This window comes from Pygocentrus nattereri, chromosome 11, assembly GCF_015220715.1.
Source record: "Pygocentrus nattereri isolate fPygNat1 chromosome 11, fPygNat1.pri, whole genome shotgun sequence".
Classification (NCBI taxonomy): Eukaryota; Metazoa; Chordata; class Actinopteri; order Characiformes; family Serrasalmidae; genus Pygocentrus; species Pygocentrus nattereri.
Window position 1 is genome coordinate 42376896 of NC_051221.1, and position 22736 is coordinate 42399631.

Consider the following 22736-nt stretch of genomic DNA (forward strand, 5'->3'; position numbering starts at 1 on the left):
TCTGTAGTGATTGACTCTGCAGAAAGTCGGTGACCTCTGCGCACTATGCCCCTCAGCATCCGCTGACCGCTCTGTCATTTTACGTGGCCGACCACTTCGTGGCTGAGTTGCTGTCGTTCCCAATCACTTCCACTTTGTTATAATCTCACTGACAGTGGACTGTGGAATATTTAGTAGTGAGGAAATTTCACGACTGGACTTGCTGCACAGGTGGCGTCCGATCACGGCACCACGCTGGAATTCACTGAGCTCCTGAGAGCGACCCATTCTTTCACTAATGTCTGTAGAAGCAGGTCTGCAGGCCGAGGGGCTCGGCTTTATACACCTGTGGCCATGGAAGAGACTGGAACACCTGAATTCAGTGATTTAGATGGGTGAGTGACTTTTGGCAATATAGTGCATACTGGCCCAGTTAAGAGAAAGGAAGATCATGGTATAGTAACTGCTATAGTGTACTCTGAATAATGAAACGTTGTAGTGTTTTGCTTTAGCAGCTAAGATGCAGCACTTTTGAGAAACATTTCAAAACCTCTGCCAGTGAACACAGTCTATTAATAAGCATTTGCACTGCTTGTATTCAGCTGGAATCATGGAGCTTTAACAAAATAAAGAGTTGGGTTACGAAAACTTCGGCATGTTTGCGCACTTTTCCGAAACTTGAATCTCTGCCAAAGCTATGAACTTATAATGGTGTCTAAAGCAGCTCACCCAGGTAAACTACCAGCATAACATCCTGCTGTAAGCTTTTATTTGCCCTACATAAATCTAAGTCTGGATGCAGCAATCTGACTCTGAAAAAGTGGAGAGTGGTGGAGAGTGTGTTGGTAATGGCTGGGCTAAGACAGTATTCACCAAAACTGTCGGGACAGATGTGGGACAGGGTGGTCTGAAACAATGAGAGATGTGTTAGTTCCGATAAAGAGAAGAAACTCAAGACGTCAGTGACAGATGGAATGTGTGGGCTAAAGAAAGTGTCAGTGTCTTCAAGTATTTAAGCATGACTGAAAGAGATGAGGGTGGCTAACTGTGGCTAACTGTCTTTGACCCTGCTGACCTGTTTTATAGCTGGTCAGTTCAAGTTCTAGACTTTAAGGGAATACTCCAGCATTTTACAACGTAATCTCTATCTGCTGTGTCTCTTACAGTCAGTTATCATTTTGACGCCTTTCCTTTTACTGTAGGACGGAAGGACGGAAATGCTACTGACTGCAAACACTCATAACTAGGGTTGAACTGATACTGATACTATATCTGTATCGCCGCTGATACGACAGCACCTGGCACTTGAACGCAGCAGGATTTATAATGGATCTATATTTATAAGGATCTATAATGTCAGTATTTCGAGGGAAGGAAATGGGTGATGTGCTGGTTGGAATGCTTCCTTTCTTCATTGTTATGTCACAAACCAGATATCACAAAAAAACAAACAGTGTAAAAAGCGGTTTCCTTCAGTACTCATCTCTCGCTGTGTAGTCTGTTACAATCTGACTTAATGTTAGTCCGGGTTGGTATGGAGTGAACATTAAAGAGATATATGGAAGAAACCGCCAGTCTCTTGGGGCAATGATAGCCTTTAGCCTTGGTTTAGCCACAGCAGCCCACTAGCCCCACTTGCAGTGTGCCTCTATCGGATGTATCACTCAGCACACACAGTGGGGAAGTCGTGGACTGTTGCTTCAACCAAGCCAGAAAAAATACATGACAACCTGCTGTCAGCATGAAGAACTGGAAGACTGAATATTTACTGAACTGTAACAGTCCCTGATGCTCAGAGATGTAAGCACAAGTGAACAGGAGGCACACACACACACACACACAAACACACACACACACACACACACAAACACACACACATATATACACTAGATCATTACTAGTACTCTGTCCTCCAACAAAAATCCTGATCAGTTTTTCTGTGTGAGGTTCTCAAGTGCTGTGTTGTATGATTCAGAATCAGCTAACATCAACTGACCAACATGTATGAGAAGAGTTTAGACAACTCTTCAGTCATTCTCTTTTTCTAACACCCTACAACCCCCTACTACACACACACACACACACACACACACACACATACACACACACACACACACACACACACTCTTCAGTCATTCTCTTTTTCTAACACCCTACAACCCCCTACTACACACACACACATACACACACACACACACACACAAATACCAGCCACAACATTTGATTCTTATCAGTAATTTCCCGGCTTCTTTTCTTCCCAGCCTGGGTGTGGATGTTGGGCAATGCTGGCACTCTGTGAGTCAGAGAAGAAGAGAAAAAAATGAAAGGACAAGAAGAAATGAACGAGTGGAGTTAGAGATAAACAGTGACCCAACGCCATTTAATGTGACACTTTTTAATCCCACAAACGGGGAAATTTCACCTCTGCATTTAACCCATCCATGAAGTGAACCACCACATACACACTAGTGACCACACACACACACACACACACACACACACACACACACACACACACACACACACACACACACACACACACACACTAGGGGGCAGTGAGCAGCCCAGGGAGCAGTTGGGGGTTAGGTGTCTTGCTCAAGGACACCTCAGTCATGGACTGTCGGCTCTGGGGATCGAACCAGCAACCTTCCGGTCACAGGGCCAGTTCCCTGACCTCCAGCCCACAACTGCTCCAACTTTTATAGGTCATACATTAATGGTCAGCAGTAGCATGCTGGCCCTAGATCAGTTTACAACACTACAAATGCTGTGACTTGGAGCCAGTCATAGTCCTGACATAGACGCCTCATGGTTAAGACTTCAGTCTAGAATCACAACTCAAAACATTTGGAGTTAATATTTTTAGTATAACAACAATTTGGCTGCATGTAAATGCATAAAATTCTATGACACGTCTTGCACAGCTTCATGTTTTAAACACTTAGAAGGAAAATAAGAAGCTTTTAAAGTACTGAATAACTGACTAGTGTACAGTAGTGCATATGCTTTTGAGAAGAAGAAATATTTGTAGGTAACCTGGGGGAGGAACGCACCCAAGGCAGTGTCCACTCACCTTATTTTCTCCCCTGACCAGAATTAACTAATTGTGAAATTCCAAATGGTTCTCCTGGGATTTAGAGTGATCTGTTTATGACATTCAAGAAAAGCTGTTTGAAATCTAAGATTATGAAGGGGCTTTGGAGAGCTTTTGAATGAAAAAATAGGAATTCTTTCTTTGAAATGAAAATGTAACGTTAGTCCTTTGGGGCAAGAAAGCACCCCAGGCAACAGATGAAATGGGTTTGTGCCATTAAGATTGATAAAAGAATGAACTTCTTCTCTGTATAATGAAGTATGTGTCAGCATTTCGCCACTGCTAAATAACGTTACACTGAAGGCAGTTCATGCTTTGAGGTTGTGCTGCTCCCAGCCGCTTTCAGTGGAACAGTTTTCAAGTTTCCCCTTGTCGGCATTAAAGAGAGCCAGTGCAACAATTAGTGATTTATGCTATTTATGCTGAGTCTTGTTTTAAAAGTCCTTATCAGAAGATGTTTAAACATTAAAATAGTCATTAGGTTATGTGGATAGCCCAAATCAGCTTATTGGAGAGGAAGCAGTAATATTAAGCTAAATCTGTACTGATTTAAAATTTGCTAACTAACACAGCATAAATCACTAATTGTTGCACTATGTAAAGAAAAGCACTGGGACACCAGGTGTTTCAGCCACACCCATTGTTATCAGGTGGATCAAATTAAGCACATAGCCTTGCATTCTTGATAGACACTGGCAGCAGAATGAGTCGCATTAATGATCTCAGTGACTTTAAACATGACACTATCATAGGATGCCACCTCTGCCAAAAGTCAGTTTGTGAGATTTCTGTACTGCAATAGTCCTGTAAGTGCTAAAACTGTGAAATGGAAGCACCAACAGCTTAGCCACAAAGCGGTAGACCATGAAAACGCACAGAGTGGGGCCGAGGTCTATGCACCATCATATAAACTACAGTTTACCTTTAAAGCAAATGGATATTGTGGATACACAACGGGTGTGTTTATTAAGATTAAGAGACCCTTATTAGTCCCACAACCGGGGAAATTTTCACCTCCGCATTTAACCCATCAGTGAAGTGAAACACCACATGCACACTAGTGAGCACACACACACTAGGGGGCAGTGAGCACGCTTGCCCGGAGCGGTGGGCAGCCTTATCCACAGCGCCCAGGGAGCAGTTGGGGGTCAGGTGTCTTGCTCAAGGACACCTCAGTCATGTGCTGTCGGCTCTGGGGATCGAACCGGCGCCCTTCCAGTCACAAGGCTGGATCCCTAACCTCCAGCCCACGACTGCCCCGTTATTTATCTACATTTAACAATTATGCCAAGTCAACCTAAATTAAAATTTGGACCTTGTTGTTCAATGTCCTGGTCATTTAAAGAATGACCCATCATATCATTTAGAGGACAAGGGAATCTTAGTCCACAGTGACCTTTGTCCATCTCTAAAACATCTTCTGGGTATTATGTCACCAAAAACCCGCGGGCAGAGAAAAACAAGTTTAAACAATGATACCATGCTTACATTCCCCCTCCCCACCTTTCAATGAGCGCTCAGAGACCCTCACTGGCACTGTGTTTCATGCAGAAATAAATCATGGAACATTTGTTATGATTTGCAATTGATGTTGAACTTTAAGATTCCTTATCAGTTTGGTTTATTTCCAATCCCACACACCTGAGCCAGGTAAGCGCTATTCTACAGCCTTGTTTTCCTGGCTCAGGTGTTTGTGGAATAAAATGATATCATGGTTTCACAGACTGCCAAAAACCAACGACGCCAGAACTGAACTGAAGCTGTTATGTTACTGTTCAAAAACCGCTTTTGATTGCAGTGATCAAACGTGGAAACCTTCCTGCAGTCAGTTACAGGACTGTAGAGCCTCCCGTACAAAAAAATCCCCTGCAGCACTCCGTCTCCATGTTTTACGGCCTGGCGCTGATGATGGACAACATGGCAATGCCAATGAAAATGAAGCAGTATTCAGTATCTTTTAATACGCACCCAGCACTGCTGAGGCCTAGCAGAAACCAATGGAACTGCACAGGAAAAAGCCATGAAGTTACACCTGATGCAAGAACGTGGATATAACATAAATAACTGTAACGTTTGCCTAGTATTATTATTTCTACCTGTAATAATTCCATGTATTTCTTGCTCTATAATGTGTGGGACTGCGGTGCACTAAGATTTTCCTGTTGAAAAAGGCTCTGAGGTGATGGTTACGTCACGAGTTCACCATAGTTCTAAGGTTTGGATCCATTCAGAAAAAAAGGTTTATTTTCTTCATCATCAATAACCATCTGGTTTGATTTCTCCACCTCCCAATACGAGCCAAACTCCAGTCCATAATCAGGACAGCAGAGGGGATCACCAGATGGAGTCTGACAACACTTCAGGACATCTACAACTGGACATATCTTCCAGCCACTTCCCGCAGAAGATTCAGGGTCATGAAAACCAGCTCAGCCAGACACGCCAACAGCTTTCTCCCCAGAGCTGGAGCACTCAGCAGCCACGGCGGACGCCTCACACTTCAACTAAACCATCACTAAACCTAAACCATCAAGCCTAAACCATAACTTCTCTAACATAATGCTATTTGCACTGTACAGATGTTACATTTCTGCAAATATTCATATCATTCTGGAATATTCTGTATGTGTTATTATCTGCATATATACAGGCATTCACACTTCTCTTAGACACCTCCATGGCTCTGTATTATTCATTATTCTTTATTCGATTTACTGTATTTTTATTTTAATCTTCCCTCAGCTCAATGCTCCTTCACAGTCTGATGTGTTCAGTATGTTAATTGAATTGCAGCATTTTGAATCTCATCAACTCTTTACCGGGCTTTTTATACGAGCGTATAGTCTGAAGTTGTTTCTTCCCTGTAATTATTTCTTTTTTGCATTTATTTTCAGTTATTTTTACATGTTCATTGTAAATTGGTACTTGTACATAAGGCCCATTGAAAATGATGCTCGTGTAACATTTAGTCCCTCAAGAAATTTCATCAGAAATACAAAAAAAAAATCTATAAAAAAGTATGGAAATCGAAAAGGTACCTCATAAGTTCATATCTTAATCTCGTCCTGACCATGGCCAGGTCCAGCAGGAGTGAGTTTTAGGTTTTCATGTGGCGTCTTTTACTGTCCACCTGTGCTCTCATGACTCTAATGCACAGTTGTCCTGAAAGAGTTAGAAATGCCTACAACAAAATTCCTGCCTGTTTCTTCCTGTCCCCCTTTCTTTCATTCTTTTTTTATGAGAGTTAGGCAAGGGGGGTGAGGGGTAAGGGAGAGAACGTTATTGTGGAACATTTGTCAGACAGCCAGTTGCCTAGGCAGGGCCAGCTTGTGATTTATTGCAACATCTGCAAGATGGAAAAAAGTGCATGTCTGGTTTTAATCATAGTTCTGTAGGAGAGACAAAGGAAAAGATGGAAGAAATGAAGGCGAGAGGGAGAAAATGGTGACAAAATTCCACGAGGAGATCGACAACTGCAATCGAGAATACACAAACTCCTTTTCGAGACCCTTTTTTAGAGAAACGTTCTCATTTCTCCTCATTTTAGGCTTCCTTAACAGTAAGCTGCTGATATAAGCTAGCTTGTAGAGGCTGGATACATTCCAGTTACAGAGTCTCCCCACAAAACGGAGCAAGAAATTCATCAGGGTGCCTCCGGCCATCCATTACCACGAATTCTGTGTCCATGTCTCCACATCTGGCAGCAATGAGGGCAAATTAGCTATGAAATTCGGAGTGTCTGACAGCGAGATAAGGCTCAGGCATGCTAAATTCATTTTCTCTGCTTCACTCAGAGGGGTGGATGAGGGAGCAGGCCTCGTCTACAGGCTCCAGATCAGAGCCGCCTGAGTGAGTAAATACTCTCTGGAGCTTGGGAGCTGATCCTGAACCAGCCGAGATCAAATCCGCGCCAGACACCGGTGGTCCAAGAAATAGACGATTTCCTGTCTAGTTTCACTGGAGCCAAAATCAAAGAGATGGAATTATTTTGGAATTCGGGTTGTTCCCTTTCTCTCCCCCGACCCCCCCACCCTCCCCCTTCCTCGTGGAAACTTTAGTTGGCTATTGTTAAAGCGAGACACTTCTCAGCCTTGAAACCATTTGATCAGCACTTGCAAAGACTGTTTTCAAAGCATTATGAGCCTAGCTCGTCTCTCATTTAGCCATTTGGGAAACGTGTAAAACACGACACGCATGTTGTTCCAGCTTCAACAAAATATACAAAAGGTAAGTGTACCTCAGTGCTTTGATCACGGACTTGGATTTGACTGAAAACATTATCTAGCCATGCGTACACGTTTTGGAAGAAACCTCCTGACTATTCCTGACAGTAATGCTTCTTCCCCAATGTAATGCACCTTAATGACAGAAGGTCTCCCTCCATTTGGCTGCTCATCTAACCAAACGAATCTGCTATCCACATTTCAAGAGTGCATCTTTGAACAAGAACATGTCTTAGATGAGATCATTCCTTGATCACTCTTGAACTGTTCATCCAGCCAGCTGCACTCCAGGTGTTTGGCTTTGTGTGTGGTTCCCATATCTTGCATTCAAGGCTGTTCAAAATGTTGGCAAAGCTTCCAACGTGTCCAATTCTCTGAGCGGGAGAGGGTTTACTGCCTAATTAACAGGAGCACTGCTGGGTATGTGTAGTCATGGAACTGGCCTGGAGAAGAAGGTTTAAAAGCTTCATCCATCCCATCTCTTCCACAAGAGTCCACTAGTCTAATACTGAACCAGAGAGTCAACAAATAGATAATATATGGAAAATATATTGTTGCTGTCATTGCAAAACCTAGGATCTTTATAGACGAAGCAAAAACGCATTCATAACTAATTCTGGATCATTTCTATTGGTCTGTTCATCACGAAATGGTCACATAACGTAATAGGCAGTTGAAGAGAAAGGGGGGCATCATGAGGTTTTGTTATGAGACTTATTTCGGAGATAAATGGCTTTATATAATGTACTTAGTTGACTCAGATGCTTAAAGGACGTCTGCGCAGTGGTGCACAACTAAATATAATGAGCAATTTAAAAGGAGGTAGTAAAGTTTGTATCACCAGTCGATAAACACACACACGAGCTGGCTCTTCAGGAAAGTATTCTGCAAAGTTGAGCTGAAGTTCTGCTTTGCACTAAGAAGCTAGACCTCCCCTTCATAGAACTGAGACAGATGTAGATGTCAGGAGGAAGGGGGAAAGTGGTGAGATGCACCAACATCAACACAGGACATGGAAAGTAGAGCAAGAATATTTATAGGAAGTTCAAAAGGAGACAGGAGGAGTTTCAGGTTTAGCATTCCTCCCAGTTTTGAGTTATTTCTATATCTGTTTGATCTGGGTTGGAGAATCTGCCTCCTACTTTGCAATATATGACTGCGAAGAAAAACCTAAGGAACATGTTAGCGCTTTAATATTAACAACATAGCAACCACTGTAAGTGATCAATTCGGTGATTCCAGAAACCACAACACATTTTCTTTCCATGCTGTGACCGATTTCTGAGAGCCGTGTATTTTCTCTCTTAAGTGTTATGAGGGATGGTGCTTGAAATGGCAAAATACGTCAACTAACAAGGTAAAAAATGAAATTAAAAAATCTAAAAAATATTTCAGGGTGGCCTAAACCTCAACATTGACCCGAAACCTACAGCCCTGCTCATAATCAGCTGAATTTCAACAGGTAGCTTCCTAACAAATTCCAGTATTTGTTATTAAGCTGTAGGAGACCATCAGAATAAAGTGGAACTGGAAACTCAACAGAAATCAAGCAAAGAGGCGCCACTTTAGGGTCAAATAGGCAAACCTGCTGAAGGGTGGATTATGGACTGTGGCCCGTTTTCTCCAGAACTCAAGAAAGACCATCAAATGAACACCAGCCCCCAAATTTAAAAACCGTCTAACTCACAAGAACATTGCATTCCGACACACACCACCCACAGTAGCAGATGACCGTAAAATCCTACAGGGCACGTGCATTTACTTACACGCACCGTTTAAAATTGAACTATTTGAGTTGTATTTGGACTTGTGGCCATGTTTGGGGGTTTGTGGTGGAACTTGGAGAAGCTAGCAACCTTCAGAGCCTCCCCTTCAACACCAAATCAATCAAAAGTGTGGAAGAGCTACAAGCTTCCACTCTGTCCTCGACAACGACAAAACACGAGATGTTGCCCGGTGGACCAAGGTGATTTCGCAACAGCCCATAGGGGAATTTCCAGACTTGACTCTCAGAAAAAACATCACTGAAAGCCTTTCAAGGGCTTAAACACGTGCAGACATAAAAATCCCGATAACTACATCTTTATCACAGTTCATATCACAATATTTTACCACATATTATAAAAAAAACAAAAAAACTGAGCACTAACAAACTGTCCTCAAAACCATAACACATTTTCTTTCCATGCTGTGACCGATTTCTGAGAGCCGTGTATTTTCTCTCTTAAGTGTTATGAGGGATGGTGCTTGAAATGGAACAATACGTCAACTAACAAGGTAAAAAATGAAATTAAAAAATCTAAAAAATATTTCAGGGTGGCCTAAACCTCAACATTGACCCGAAACCTACAGCCCTGCTCATAATCAGCTGAATTTCAACAGGTAGCTTCCTAACAAATTCCAGTATTTGTTATTAAGCTGTCGGAGACCATCAGAATAAAGTGGGACTGGAAACTAACAAACTGTCCTCAATCTTTCGTGACTGCTGTCCTCTGTAAGTGGTTATACATAAAGTACAGCAGTGTGTATACGCTTCCATACATGCCATTAATGTGTGAAAACCACACATGATGTGCAGAACTTAACGGAAAGGTGTGAAGTTTGTTATTTACCCACTGCTACGAACATGCTGACATAATAAATTCTGATTCAATAGCACACATACGTGTATTCGGCCCTGCATGTTCTCTTCCAAGCAGGCTGGGAATTTAGTTTGGACATCTGTGCACAGAGGAAAGGATCTGGGACGGTGTGAAGGTCTGGGAGTCAGTGTCGACTTCTTGCCAGTGTTGAGAGTCGAAATGATTAGAGTCGACTCTTCGACTTGGTTCCAGGGACATTCTGAGGGGTGTGTTGATTTTGAGTAGTGCGAGTTTGTTTACCAACTTAATGGTAAATCCATCGCTGCCCACCTGATAAACACGTGGTCAAATCGTCTGCCTCTAGCACCTGAAAGAGACGACAAAGGGGAACGGGGCACAGTTTAGCCAGCGAACTTCATTCGTGACTGTGGTTTGGAATCGACTCCATCGATTCCTGTCAACTGACATCGTGGGTGGGGCTTGTGAAACTAGAGCTCACCTGCATCTCTAAAAATCCCTGCAATTTGTTTGATTAAACTGCAGCAATGGTATTTTACAGTGCACACGACAAGGTTACTGTGTTTATTTAATACTGGGTCATACCAAAAACAGGTACATGTCGACCGGAAAGGCTTAAAGCAAGGCGAGAAGGACGCGTCCACTGTGTAGCAGCACATGGTAAGATGTTTTATTTTCATGAACTGATATGTGCAAAAGGGTGCTTTACTTGCAGGGGGGGGGGGAAAGAACACATATGCATGGATAAATGAATAAAACCACAAACAGAACTGGGTCAAACATTGAACGCTAACAGCTGGTGTTGCCTTAGTTCACTTAAAGAGTTCCCCTGCTTAAGCAAGACCTCAAGACCTCAGATGGACAAGGCAGGTGAAAGCGAAAAATAACCATATAAATGGATCACGATGGAATCTCTGCACAGAAGAGCTGGACCAGCCAATTAAATTCCCTTAGCTGTGTATTCAACTCAGGTCTGTTCATGACAACTTTACATCTTCAAGGAAAAAAAAAAAAACGTAGGCAAAATAATGGATTCTATTTACACTGTTAATTTACAAAATATAATTTTATAAAATGTGTGTGTGTGTATATATATATATATATATATATATATATATATATATATATATATATATATATATATATATATATATATATATATATATATATAGATAGATAGATATCTTTTCTTTTGTACAAAAGTAACAAAGGCTATACAGTTCCTTTTAAAACAGTCTGATTTTATCTTTTACATTCAAGCCAGCGCACATGAGGAGCGTCCATTCTGAGGTAGAATTCCTTTTTTGGTCCTCCTCTTTAACAGTATTCTTGTTCTGGCTCCGGCCGTGGTGCTATGAGCACGGCTGAGAGCTGAGGGTCCTGTGGCTGTTGCTGCTGAAGGGCTGATCGTATACACTGCTGTCCAGGTCCACTGTAGGGTGCCGGGAAAGGTCCTCTTCTCGGTCAGAGTCGGTATCAAGGGCAGCGTAGGGATTCTCGTGAAGTGTAACTCCGCTATGAGAGACTGAGGTACACAGGCTGGGGTACAGCTCTTGCTGAGGTCTCCATGGAGCTTTACCAAACGTACCTGTGAGAGGAATAGAAATGTGCTCAAGGTCAGAACGTTCCAGAGCCTTAAAGTAAAGTGTTGAACAAAAGAAATTTGGTCGGCAAAACTTTCCCCAACTCACCCCAAATCTAATAGACATGTTTGGTGATTCAAATTTCTATTTTTAAGCTTCACACGAAAAATATGAGGCTAATGCAGCAGGATAAGGGAGCTTATACCCCACGAACTCGCTCTGTGCAAACTGCATGCTTAACTCATCGTGGACTTGCCTCAAACCACGTCAAGATACTGCTCAGAAGTATGTTACCCAGGTAAAACAGTAGCAGCAAGCTTGTGAACACTGTACATAAATAAATCCCTAAGCTTACAGATGTTCCTATAAAAACTCAAACCTTTCTTATGAATCTTTCAGTGAACTGACGACATAAAGGCATTTTACATTTACTAGGTACGAAAGCACGTTTTATAATGAAAACAATAGTCAGGGATGAGGTTTCTGCTTGCTTACATTCTCCACTAAGCATCTTAAAAAGCACATTCTTTATGAATAAATGGCCTGACTCACCCATGTAGGAACCAGAAAACAGCCGCGGCTGACCACACTCACACTCCCCTGGGCAGGGGCACTCATTCTGTAGGTGTGGGGGCGCGTGAAGGCCCCCGATGGGCAGCTGCATCAGCAGCCCAGGGCTCATGTGCTCAAAGGGATCAGAGGACAGGGAGCCAGCACAGGGGTAATAGTCCCTCTTCTTCGAGCTGGGGAGCGTTGCGCTGTAAGAGTCCCTGCAGACAGAGCTCTGGTCAGCAGCACAGCCTGAGGGAGGAAAGCAAACAGGTCCGTATTATCACAGGCAGGCAATGAATGAAGCTGAACCATTACAAAATGACATCATTTCTTTTGTCTGCTCCTTTATATAGGCCAATAACTCTGAAGGCCAGACACCACAGAAGAGCTTTTGTTTGTTGGTAGCAAGTACTGGACCTCAAAGTCAAAGAAGCACACTACCTTCAGCAATTTACTCATTAGAGAGATTAGAAAACGCAACGTTTTCCAGCGCTGTGCAGGAAACCGATAGTTCCGGTCTTAAACTCGGATTGGGTAAGCCATGTTTGAAGCTGGTGTAAGAGACTCAACATACACTCACCGGCCACTTTATTAGGTACAATAAATATAGTTCAGTTGCTTGTTAACATAAACAGCTGATCAGCCAATCACACGGCCGCAGCTCACTGCATTTAGGCCTGTAGAGGCGGTCAAGACGACTTGCTGAAGTGCAGACCGAGCATCAGAACGGGGAAGAAAGGGGATTTAAGGGACTTTGAACGTGGCGTGGTTGTTGGTGCCAGACGGGCTGGTCTGAGTATTTCAGAAACTGCTGATCTGCTGGGATTTTCACGCACAACCATCTCTAGGGTTTACAGAGAACGGTCCGAAAAAGAGGAAATATCCAGTGAGCGGTCAGTTGTGTGGACGAAAATGCCTTGTTGATGTGAGAGGTCAGAGGAGAACGGGCAGACTGGTTCCAGATGATAGAAAGGCAGCAGGAACTCAAATAACCAACCAGAATCTCTGAGGAACGTTTCCAACACCTTGTTGAAAGTCTGCCATGAAGAATTAAAGCAGTTCTGAAGGTGAAAGGGGGTCCAGCCTTTTACTAGTGTACCTAATAAAGTGGCCAGTGAGTGCACACACACACACACACACACACACACACACACACACACACACACACACACACACCTATGAGCGCCTCACAACAGAATGCTGTACTACCGCTCACGTCATGAAAAATTGATTAATCTTTGACTCCAATGCTCGCATGGATCACCAAGTATACTGATGAAGTAAGAACCTGTTTAAACTGAAGGGCTGACAAATGATCGTTCCTAGAACTAGGCTTGTGAGCTACCCAACAGGCTAATACATGTTAAATAATTCCATCATTAACATCATAGGCTGGAATTAAAGTATATGCAATATGATTCACTGTAAAACGACAACATAAAAGGCTAAAGAACGTCATCTGAACGGCTTTCACACTTCTAATGTCCGTGTTTCAGTCAGATCTACCTTAAGTAGCATCAAACCCAGCCTGAATCTTAAACGACTCTGCACTCCCAAAAAAGTGTGCTAGGAAAGGTTTGAAATTGTAGCCTCAACAGCAAAAGTGCACAATTTGTCACGTATGGATGCGGCTGAATCCCAAATGGTTATTTGTTAATGGCTGTACTAAGCACTATTGGGTGCAGGAGCCAGTATTGCAGGAGCCATGGCTAGTTGCTTAAATATATCTATGGAAGATATACACATTTTTTTAAACCGCTGCACAGCAAGAATATAGGGACCCTATATTTTATATTAACAAAGCAGACGTACTTCATTAATAAATCTTTATTTTTGTCATCAATAAACACTTTTGTTTATTCTGGGGCTTAGTCAAGCGTTGGCTCAATAATGCAGGTGATCGCACTGCAATTAATAAGCAAATTATTTTGTTTTCAAATCAGCATCACAAGCTTTTGGATTAATTCAACATCCACTTGAAAACAATATGCAGCATGCACTGTTTATAGACCAATGGAGGTTATTCTTATTGTACCATTTGTTATTGTTTACTTGTTTCAGCTTTGTTAAATGCACATTTTCATATTCAATTAATTGAGTTTTTCTTTTCATGATCACATGACCCCCCCCCCCCTTTCTCCTAGCCCCTAAGCACATCCGGCACACAAACATTTTCTTTGCCTTAAGCCCTGAGTAAAAGAAAAGAAATAAATAAGTAAATAAATCGGGTCTGCTATACACTACCTGTATATGTGTCTGTGGGCTCTTGGCTGTACAGGTTGCCTCTTCTCAGCAGGGAGCTGATGGGCCCTTGGTAATGGCAAAGCAGAGGGTCAATTGCCGCCTCCATGTCCGCTTCACTTCCCGTGTCCAGTTGACAGAGACCTATGGGAAAGAAACAAGCCCTTGAAGTTACCTTATTTTAAAATATCAATTAGAAAAGCAAACAGAAAACAAATAAAATCAAACAAACCAATCACGTAATACACGCCACACATTAGATTTATTAAGCGCAAACTAATATCTGGATTGCTCCTCAGGAACGGCGTATAAAAGTTATTTTACCATTCATGTCCTTAGGCTGCATGTAAAATCCTCCCATAGAGGAGCTCAGGTACTGGTGATTGCTGCCACTCTCGGAGGGCACATAGCCGTCTTGCCGCTCCGCCAGAGTTCCCTGAGAGGACAGGTAGCTGGGAATATCTGCTGGCAGGTTTGTCTCATCTGTACAGAAAACAACAACATTAAGTCACTGAACCATCCACATGCACCAAAAACAGGTGAAGGGACTGATATAATAACAATATAACCTACAGATTCAACTGACTACAGAACTCCGCAGTGAAGCTGTACAGGTTCACTGTAACTCTTAAGCTCAAGATCAATGCTGACCTGTGTTTGTGACACTGCAGTCCTCGTTACGTCTGCGTGTGTGGTATATGATGACCACCCACACCAATGACGTTCCCACGACACAGCAGACCACTGCAATGATGACAATGCCCACAGTGGTCCATCCATCTTCCTCTGACCCACTGACTGGGCCCAGCACCCCTGTGCCCGTCTGGCCTGAGTCGCAGTTAGGGTTGGGCAGAATAGCCAGGCGGACATTGCCCCTCTCTGTGCCCAGGGGGTTGGACATCTCACAAGTGTAGGTACCAGCGTCACCCTCTGCCGCATCCACAATGATCAGGAGCTGGTTTCCAGCGGCAAAGAAGTGGCGTTCAGTCACCACTAGGGGACTGTCATCTTTGGTCCAGTTGAGACGGGGTGGGGGGCTTCCACCAGCAATGCACTGAAGCACGGCAGTCTCACCTTTAGCCACAGTGCGGTCCATCAGCGGCCGTAGGAAAGAGGGGGTTTCTGAAGGACACAAAAGGTCATCGTTAAGAGTTGCACCAGATATTAAGCTCATCTGTTCATCAGGTCAGAAGCATCTTGAGGCTAATGAGTCATAGAGAAAATGACTAGCTATTCTCTGGGTGGCAAAGTGGGTCAGATAGCGATGGGAATAGCAAGCAGATTGGTCATGGTCATGTTCCTATAACTTAAATGCCTTAAATCAGGAGCATCCAATATTACAGCCTGGTCTTACCCAGTACAGTTAGTGTAGCGTTAGCAGATATTGCCCCAGCGGTGTTCTGAGCTGTGCAGCTGTACACGCCGATATCTTCCGTTTTCACATCAACGATGAAGAACACAGCGTCACTGGGCATAACATGCATTCGCCGTTCTCTGGCAGCTGGGAAATCAGTTCCTCCATCTTTTTGCCAGGCGATCTGAGGAGTGGGGTGCCCAGTGGCGGCACATTCTAACCGGGCTGTGGCTCCCGCACGGATGGTCAGATCCATGGGCATTTTGGTAAAGGAAGGCAACACTGAGGGAGAACATTAAGCCGATATTAATACATGGCAGACAAGCAGAAACGGAATGATTCCCTATTTTGATTATTATTATTATTATTACTGTTATCTTGGCATTTAAATAACAAAAATATATCAACAGATCTAGATTTCTAAGACTTCTAGACTTGGAGCGTTTGGAAATACACAGCTACATCATGAAGCATCCATGCCCAGCACTTACTGTGCACAGTGAGTTTGGCCTTGGCGGAATAAGTGGAGCCAAAGTGGTTGGAGATGACGCACTGGTATTTCCCTTCGCTGGAGGACTCGACGTGGCGCAGCTGCAGAGTGGTCGTGTACTCCGTGACCTGGCTCACCTCACCACCTTGTGAGCGGAGGTGGGCCTGGTTGTGGATCTCTGCGTCGTTTAGGATCTCGTTGTCCTTCTTCCAGGCGAAGGTCATGGGAGAGTCACTAGAGCTGGCCGCCGAGCACACAAAAGTGACATTGGTGCCTTTGATTGCCGACTGTGTCTCTGGCTGCACGGTGATCTGAGGCTTGGGGAAGTCATCTGTCCACAGACGCAATACAGAACAAAAGATCTGAGTCTTTGTCGATTTAAAAGCAAGTTTACCACGCATTATTAGCACTGTCAGAAAATTTGCCCTGGAATAAACCTGCAAGTTCTTTTCTCTCAACTCTCTAAGAACAATAAGTCGTTCAAAGTGATTTTTCTTCCATTACAAGCTTTCCACCATGAGAAAAGTCACGCTCAGACAGGTCTAACGCACACGGAAAATGTGTCCCAGGTGCCCACTTACCGCACACGAACTCATCCTGGCTGACGGCGAAGACGCTCTTGGCCTTCAACAGCTGTGGATGGGCGCAGCTGGCATTGACCAAAGGCTGGAAGGCGTGCTCTGCCACCCACTGTGGGAACCACTTCAGCTGGCAGTCACACAGCAGGCTCGACGTGTTCAGGTGCCTGGCAGAATGCAAAATGGGGAAAAAGGCCTAATGATCCAATCAGTGCATTAAAAAACTGCAGTACTTGTAGAAATCGAGCAACATTGAGACAAACCAGACAAGCGAACTATTACACCAAACCTAGTATCAATTTCCAGACAAGAGCTGAACCTCTGCACTGCAACGAGCCTGCCCCCATTTTAGGGTAAGGAGAGAGCTTCAAAGGCAATTCAGACATTTTCTCCTAGTGAATCAAATAACCACAGAGGTATGACGAGGCATGTTTTTACTGCTGTTAGTCAAGTATTTTTCTGCGGTTCAAAAACCGAATACCACAAACCAGACCCTCTTCGTGACACAGTAAAATTATGCGCTATTCAGTTGTAAACACTCTTCAGTTGGTATAAAGTATTCACACTTACAGTTCCTCCAGTTTCTTCATCTGGGAAAAAGCATTGCCTTGAATCGACATGATCGCATTGTTGCTCAGGTCACTGAGTTGAAAAGAGCAAAAGAAAAACGATTAGAGAAACACTGACCAGTCTAAAAGATGTCTGAGCACTCCAGAGCTGAAAAACACTTACAGCTGCTCCAGCAGGTCAAGCCCAGTGAAGGACTTCTTGGTAACTGATCGAATGCGATTCCCTTGAAGAAACCTGAAACGGAGAGAGTGAAGAGTTTAGATAAGTTAGAAAACAACGTCACTTTCCACTCTTCTTCTTTCGGCTGCTCCCTTCTCCTATCCACTGTCTCCTCTACTTTCACACCAACCATCTCCATGTCTACCTTCACTACATCCATAAACCTTCTCTGAGGTCTACCTCTTCTCCTTCTACCCGGCAGCTCCATCTCCAACATTCTTTGCCCAATATCTCCACTATTCCTCCTCAACACATGTCCAGACCATCTCAACCTGGCCTCTCTGGCTTTATCTCCAAACTGCTCCACCTTCACTGTCCCTCTGATCTGCTCATTTCTAATCTTGTCCATCCTCGTCACTCCCAACGAAAATCTCAGCATCTTCATCTCCGCCACCTCCAGCTCAGCCTCCTGTCTTTTAGACAGAGCCACAGTCTCCAAACCAGACATCATAGCAGGACGCACTGCTGTCTTGTAGACCTAAAACAATGTCACTTTCCACATTGTCAACTATTTGCTGCAACATTAAAAGACTTGAAACATGAGTTTAGAAATCAGTGTAGCAATATTTACCACTTTATGCCACAACATGACCTTCACAATGCACTAGTAAAACAAAAACTACACGAGCCATCATCTTCTGAAAGAGGATGACATTGGCGCACTTCCAAACATGTTAACTCACAGTTTTCGAAGATTGTTTAGCGCAGAAAAGGGTCCATTCATGTCCTCGATGGTCCAGGAAATTTCATTGTATTTCAGATCCCTTTAGAAAGAGAGGGTGAAAAAAAAAAATCAAAGCAAAGCCTGAAAACTGAGCTGGCAGTGTTCATAACGTTTCTGTTTGTGTCAGGAAACGAAGACAAAATTAACCCTTAAAGACCCACATAAATAAACACATGGAAATCTTTGGCGACACAGACATCCCAAGACTCACTATTGCGAAACTGAATGGAAAATGACTGTGTTACCATCAGGTTATAGGGGTAAGGAAGAGCAGGGGAGCCAGGACTTGCCAGCAGGTCTTAGGTTTAGTTATTTTGGGGGTAACTTCCAAAGGTTAAAAAGACTTTGATCACATTGCAGGTCAATCATATTTATTACCTGTACCTGACTTCAGATTTCAAGTTACAGGTGAGCCTTGCGTTTGCAACTAAACTGGTTGCTACAGTAACAACACATGCATATACACTGACCAAGCAGGGGCAAAGCTTAGCCAACCTAACAACAATAACTAATAATGAACAATTTCACTTATTAATAATTACAGCATGAACAGAACATGACAATAGTGTAGGTTTGGCCAGGTCACCAGACTGCTAACAAGCTGTAAATGGGCAGTCATGGGCTGGTTCAATCACCAACACCAACAGTCCATGACTGAGGTGTCCTTGAGCGAGACACCTAACCCCCAATTGCTCCCCGGGTGCTGTGGATAGGGCTGCCCACCGCTCCGGGCAAGTGTGCTCACTGCCCCCTAGTGTGTGTGTTCACTAGTGTGTGTATGTGGTTTTTTGAATCTACTTACAAATGTGGCTTGAACCCAACTGGAAACATTTTGTAAAATATGTCCTGCTCAAATTGGATATGCCAAAAAATTGGATTTGAGCTGCCTGTCTGAAGGCGGCTTGAGCGAAATCACGTTTCCTCCCTTCTCTGAGATCCAACCTAGGCTGTTTTATGACTGCAGGACCAGGGGCCCCTGCTCTACCCCACCTCACTCCCCAGCACCACATTTAACTGCTTTCAAACAGCTAGTTTCCTCCCCTGCATGCCTGGTTACAAATGACTGGGCTAGGGTGGGGGCTGGCTGAACACACACACACACACACACACACACACACACACACACACACACACACACGCCCCGTCTTGACCTTCATGCTCAGTTGCCATTTGGTTTTGCTTAGGAGTAAGGCCCAGGGACAGAAATATGGGGTAGGGGTACTGAGGTATTGAGTGTCTGAAGTTGAATACACACCATACAGATTTACATATGTACTGAAACCACAACAAACTGATCCACAACTATAAGAAAGCACCTGGATGTTTCCACCCTTTGATACAGTGATGAAGACACAAGCAAGAAGCACTGAAGAAGCTTGCGCTGCTACAGCCATACAATCAGTTTTCAGAGTCAACATGAGCACCTGGACTACCTGACAGGCAAAAACCTTTGAAATTAGTTTAAATCTTTACATTTATCTTTAAACAAATACATTCAAATTGTAAACGATTGAAACCTAGTGCTTATATGTCCTCATGTGACTTCCGTTAGATTGCACTGTGGGATAGACTGAATCAAAAACATTCAAATCAAATAAATTCATTTTGAAACGTTTCGCAATTACTAGTTCACTGTTCCACCAATGATTTAGGTGCAAGTAAGATGACCAGCGTCATCTCTGCGTCTGTCTCTTATTTGCACCCAATTCTGGAAGCTCCACTTACAGCGTGTGCAGGTGGGAGAGACCCCTGAAGGCTCCGTCAGCGATGAAGCTGACACGGTTGTAGCCGATGGAGAGCTGCTCGACCACGCTCAGGCCCATGAAGCTGCCTTCCTCCAGCCGCGCCAGCTGATTAGAGCTCAGGTCCCTGAGGACGCAAGCAAACAGCAGAATGAGACACTGAGAAATATGGACATAACACAAAACCCTGGTGACACTGACGCTGGGGATCCTAAGACTTTCAATCTTTGTAACATGCCTGACCTGCTTTTAAGTCATTCATAGACATTCATGCATGTTTATGCTGACGACTGCATACAGCTTTGATATGAATGGTTATAAATGCCTATTATGATGAGGAAAAAGAAATAGGAGGCAGCTGCAGCACTGGGCAGCTCCTTCAGTGACCGGCCGCAGCTCCTTTCTCCCCACGGCTGTTCGGCTCTACGACCAGAACCTCCCCAAGCAGAGACTCAGACACTCTCCGTCATAAACACTCTATGGGTTCACACCTCACTCTATCATAGTGCACTCCATCACGAACTCACCACAGAGTCCTGTATCTTATCCTACCTCTAATTAATGTGCAGTATCTGCTGCTGATGGATGGTACAAATGCAATACACACAAGTTCTGTGCAATATCTACAGTTTCTGTGTGATATCCAGTCATTACCTGCTCAGAAATGTGCGATATCCACACAGCTGCATGTGTAAACTGTACATTTGTATAGTTTCTTAATTCTATTTTTATTTTTTTATATATTGTTCTATTAACAGATGCCTTGTTTATTTATTTATTTCTATAGTGTATCTTATATTTTGTATTTTGTATGATGCACATCTTTGTCTACTTACTGCTCTTTATCTGCTGTAACAATGCAGATTTCCCCCAGTGGGATAATAAAAGTCTCTCTTATAGCATTCAAGAACACATTTTTGATATAATCTCCAACAATCATTTACACATGAAATGTTCCTAAACACAAATATGATTTCCCTTATATTTTTAATACAAAATCATTGTGTAGCAGCATTTTCAAACTGCTTTCTTTTTAAACAGAATACGGTCCAATTAGCTTTATTCCCAGGTTCGCTTAGTTAACATGACAATGAGTAACAATGAAAAAGGATCAACGGGGAGAAAAAAAAGGGGGAAAACAAAAACAACTCCACTGACCCTCACAGAGTGGACTAACAAACATGCCAGGTCACAGCCATAAACAACACAAACAAAAGCGCAACATTTCTCACTGCCATCAGCCTGCTCATTATCTGCTACGCTCAAGCTCCCTCCTGCTCTCTTCTCCTTTCTCAGCCCCCTCTCAGATGTGACAGGACCAGACAGAGGCAGTCACCCACCCTTGTTATTACTTTGGCAAGCACAGGAGGTACAGAGAGAGAGAGAGAGAGAGAGGGAGGGAGGCAGAGAAAGAGAAAGACAGAAAGAAAAAGAAAAGGAGAGGGAAAGAAAATAACATGTCACTTACAGCTCGGCGAGTCTCTGGCAGAACTCCCAGGCATCTGGTTTGATGCGGCTGATGGCGTTGTGAGCCAGGTGCAGCTGCTGCAGGGTAAGCAGCCCGTAGAGCCAGCCTTTACTCACCTCCGTCAAATTATTATACTCCAGCTGCCTGCTCACACAAACATGTTCAGACATGCACATTAGCCCCAATCTCATACCTGTGCAATTACAACATTAATTTGCAACGGTGTGTGTGCAACACAAAGTCGTACAGTCTTAAGGAAAAAAACAAAGATGACCGAGAGTTCTCTAAATATGCATAACTTATTAGTTTGCTTTACTCTATGATTAAAGAAAACAACAAAGAACTTTACTCATGGACACCTTTAAGCCAGCAGTACACTTCAGCACACAAGCCTGCTTCAAGCAGCCGACCAGTTACGGTCAGTAGGAGGTCTCAGGACAAATGAGGTGGTGATTACAAGTTCTGCTCAGTAAGCAGTGTCCTGTACAAACTCAAACCACTGCATCATTTTGAGCCCAAATGCTGGTTTCCTTTCAAGTATACCCCCAGCTTAATTGAATTTTTTATAATGTAACCATAGTAATCTTGCACTCACAGAACTTCCATGTTGCTGAGGCCCCAGAACGCTCCGTCCATCAGCCGGGTGATCCCGTTTCTCTGCATCCTCAGAGAGCGGAGCGTGTGCAGCCCATGGAAGGTCAGGCCCTCAATGCGCCGCACCCGGTTCCTGCTCAGGTCTCTGTCAGTCACAGGGTGGTATATAAGGAGATGCATAAACGCTGCTACTGTACTAATGGCTTGAAGAACTTCTGATCTCACATAGTGATACTGCGCTTCTAAGGAACACGGCTTGCAGCAGTTCTGTCAGTCTCTAAAGCTATTATAGAGGGAGGTGCAAGAGAGAAACGCATGAGAATAACACACTTTCAAAGACGCCACTTACAGGTGTTGAAGGCTGGGGAGCTGGAAGATCTTGGCAGGAATGAAGTTCAGACGGTTCCTGTTCAGTCTCAACACCAGCAGAGTGCTGGACAGATTGCTAAAGCAGCCATGTTCCAAAACGGAGATGCGGTTGTTATTCATGTACCTGAGAACAAACACAAATGCACTCATTGTCAAAGCACTTAAAACCTGCACAGCAAAGGACCAACAAGCTGGCATCGGCTTATTTACAGCACTAGGTAAAAACAGGAGACGTTGCCATGGCGAGCAGTTATGCAGTTTCCAAAAGAAGAGAAGCACTCACAGGTTTTTCAGAGGTAGAGGAGGAAAAGCTCCTGCCCTCACTTCCACCAAGTTGTTATTGCCAAGGTCCAGCG

The 22736-nt window shown here is 43.6% G+C and overlaps 1 protein-coding gene across 1 annotated transcript in view; it reads right to left on the reverse strand.

The window, feature by feature from the left end:
• Positions 1 to 11120: 11120 nt before the first annotated feature.
• Positions 11121 to 22736, reverse strand: part of lrig3 (leucine-rich repeats and immunoglobulin-like domains 3) — a 26735-nt gene continuing 15119 nt past the window's right edge. Inside the window, exons 4-19 of the mRNA XM_017722313.2 lie at positions 22664 to 22736; positions 22361 to 22504; positions 22013 to 22156; positions 21418 to 21561; positions 19933 to 20076; positions 18167 to 18247; positions 17427 to 17498; positions 17265 to 17336; positions 16698 to 16861; positions 16118 to 16447; positions 15627 to 15908; positions 14924 to 15394; positions 14597 to 14755; positions 14276 to 14416; positions 12032 to 12280; positions 11121 to 11484 (exon numbers count right to left, since the gene is read on the reverse strand). The exon at positions 22664 to 22736 is cut by the window's right edge and continues 62 nt beyond it. Coding sequence (XP_017577802.1) covers positions 11249 to 11484; positions 12032 to 12280; positions 14276 to 14416; positions 14597 to 14755; positions 14924 to 15394; positions 15627 to 15908; positions 16118 to 16447; positions 16698 to 16861; positions 17265 to 17336; positions 17427 to 17498; positions 18167 to 18247; positions 19933 to 20076; positions 21418 to 21561; positions 22013 to 22156; positions 22361 to 22504; positions 22664 to 22736 — 2906 coding nt within the window. The 3' untranslated portion in view covers positions 11121 to 11248. The remainder of the gene's footprint in view (positions 11485 to 12031; positions 12281 to 14275; positions 14417 to 14596; positions 14756 to 14923; positions 15395 to 15626; positions 15909 to 16117; positions 16448 to 16697; positions 16862 to 17264; positions 17337 to 17426; positions 17499 to 18166; positions 18248 to 19932; positions 20077 to 21417; positions 21562 to 22012; positions 22157 to 22360; positions 22505 to 22663) is intronic.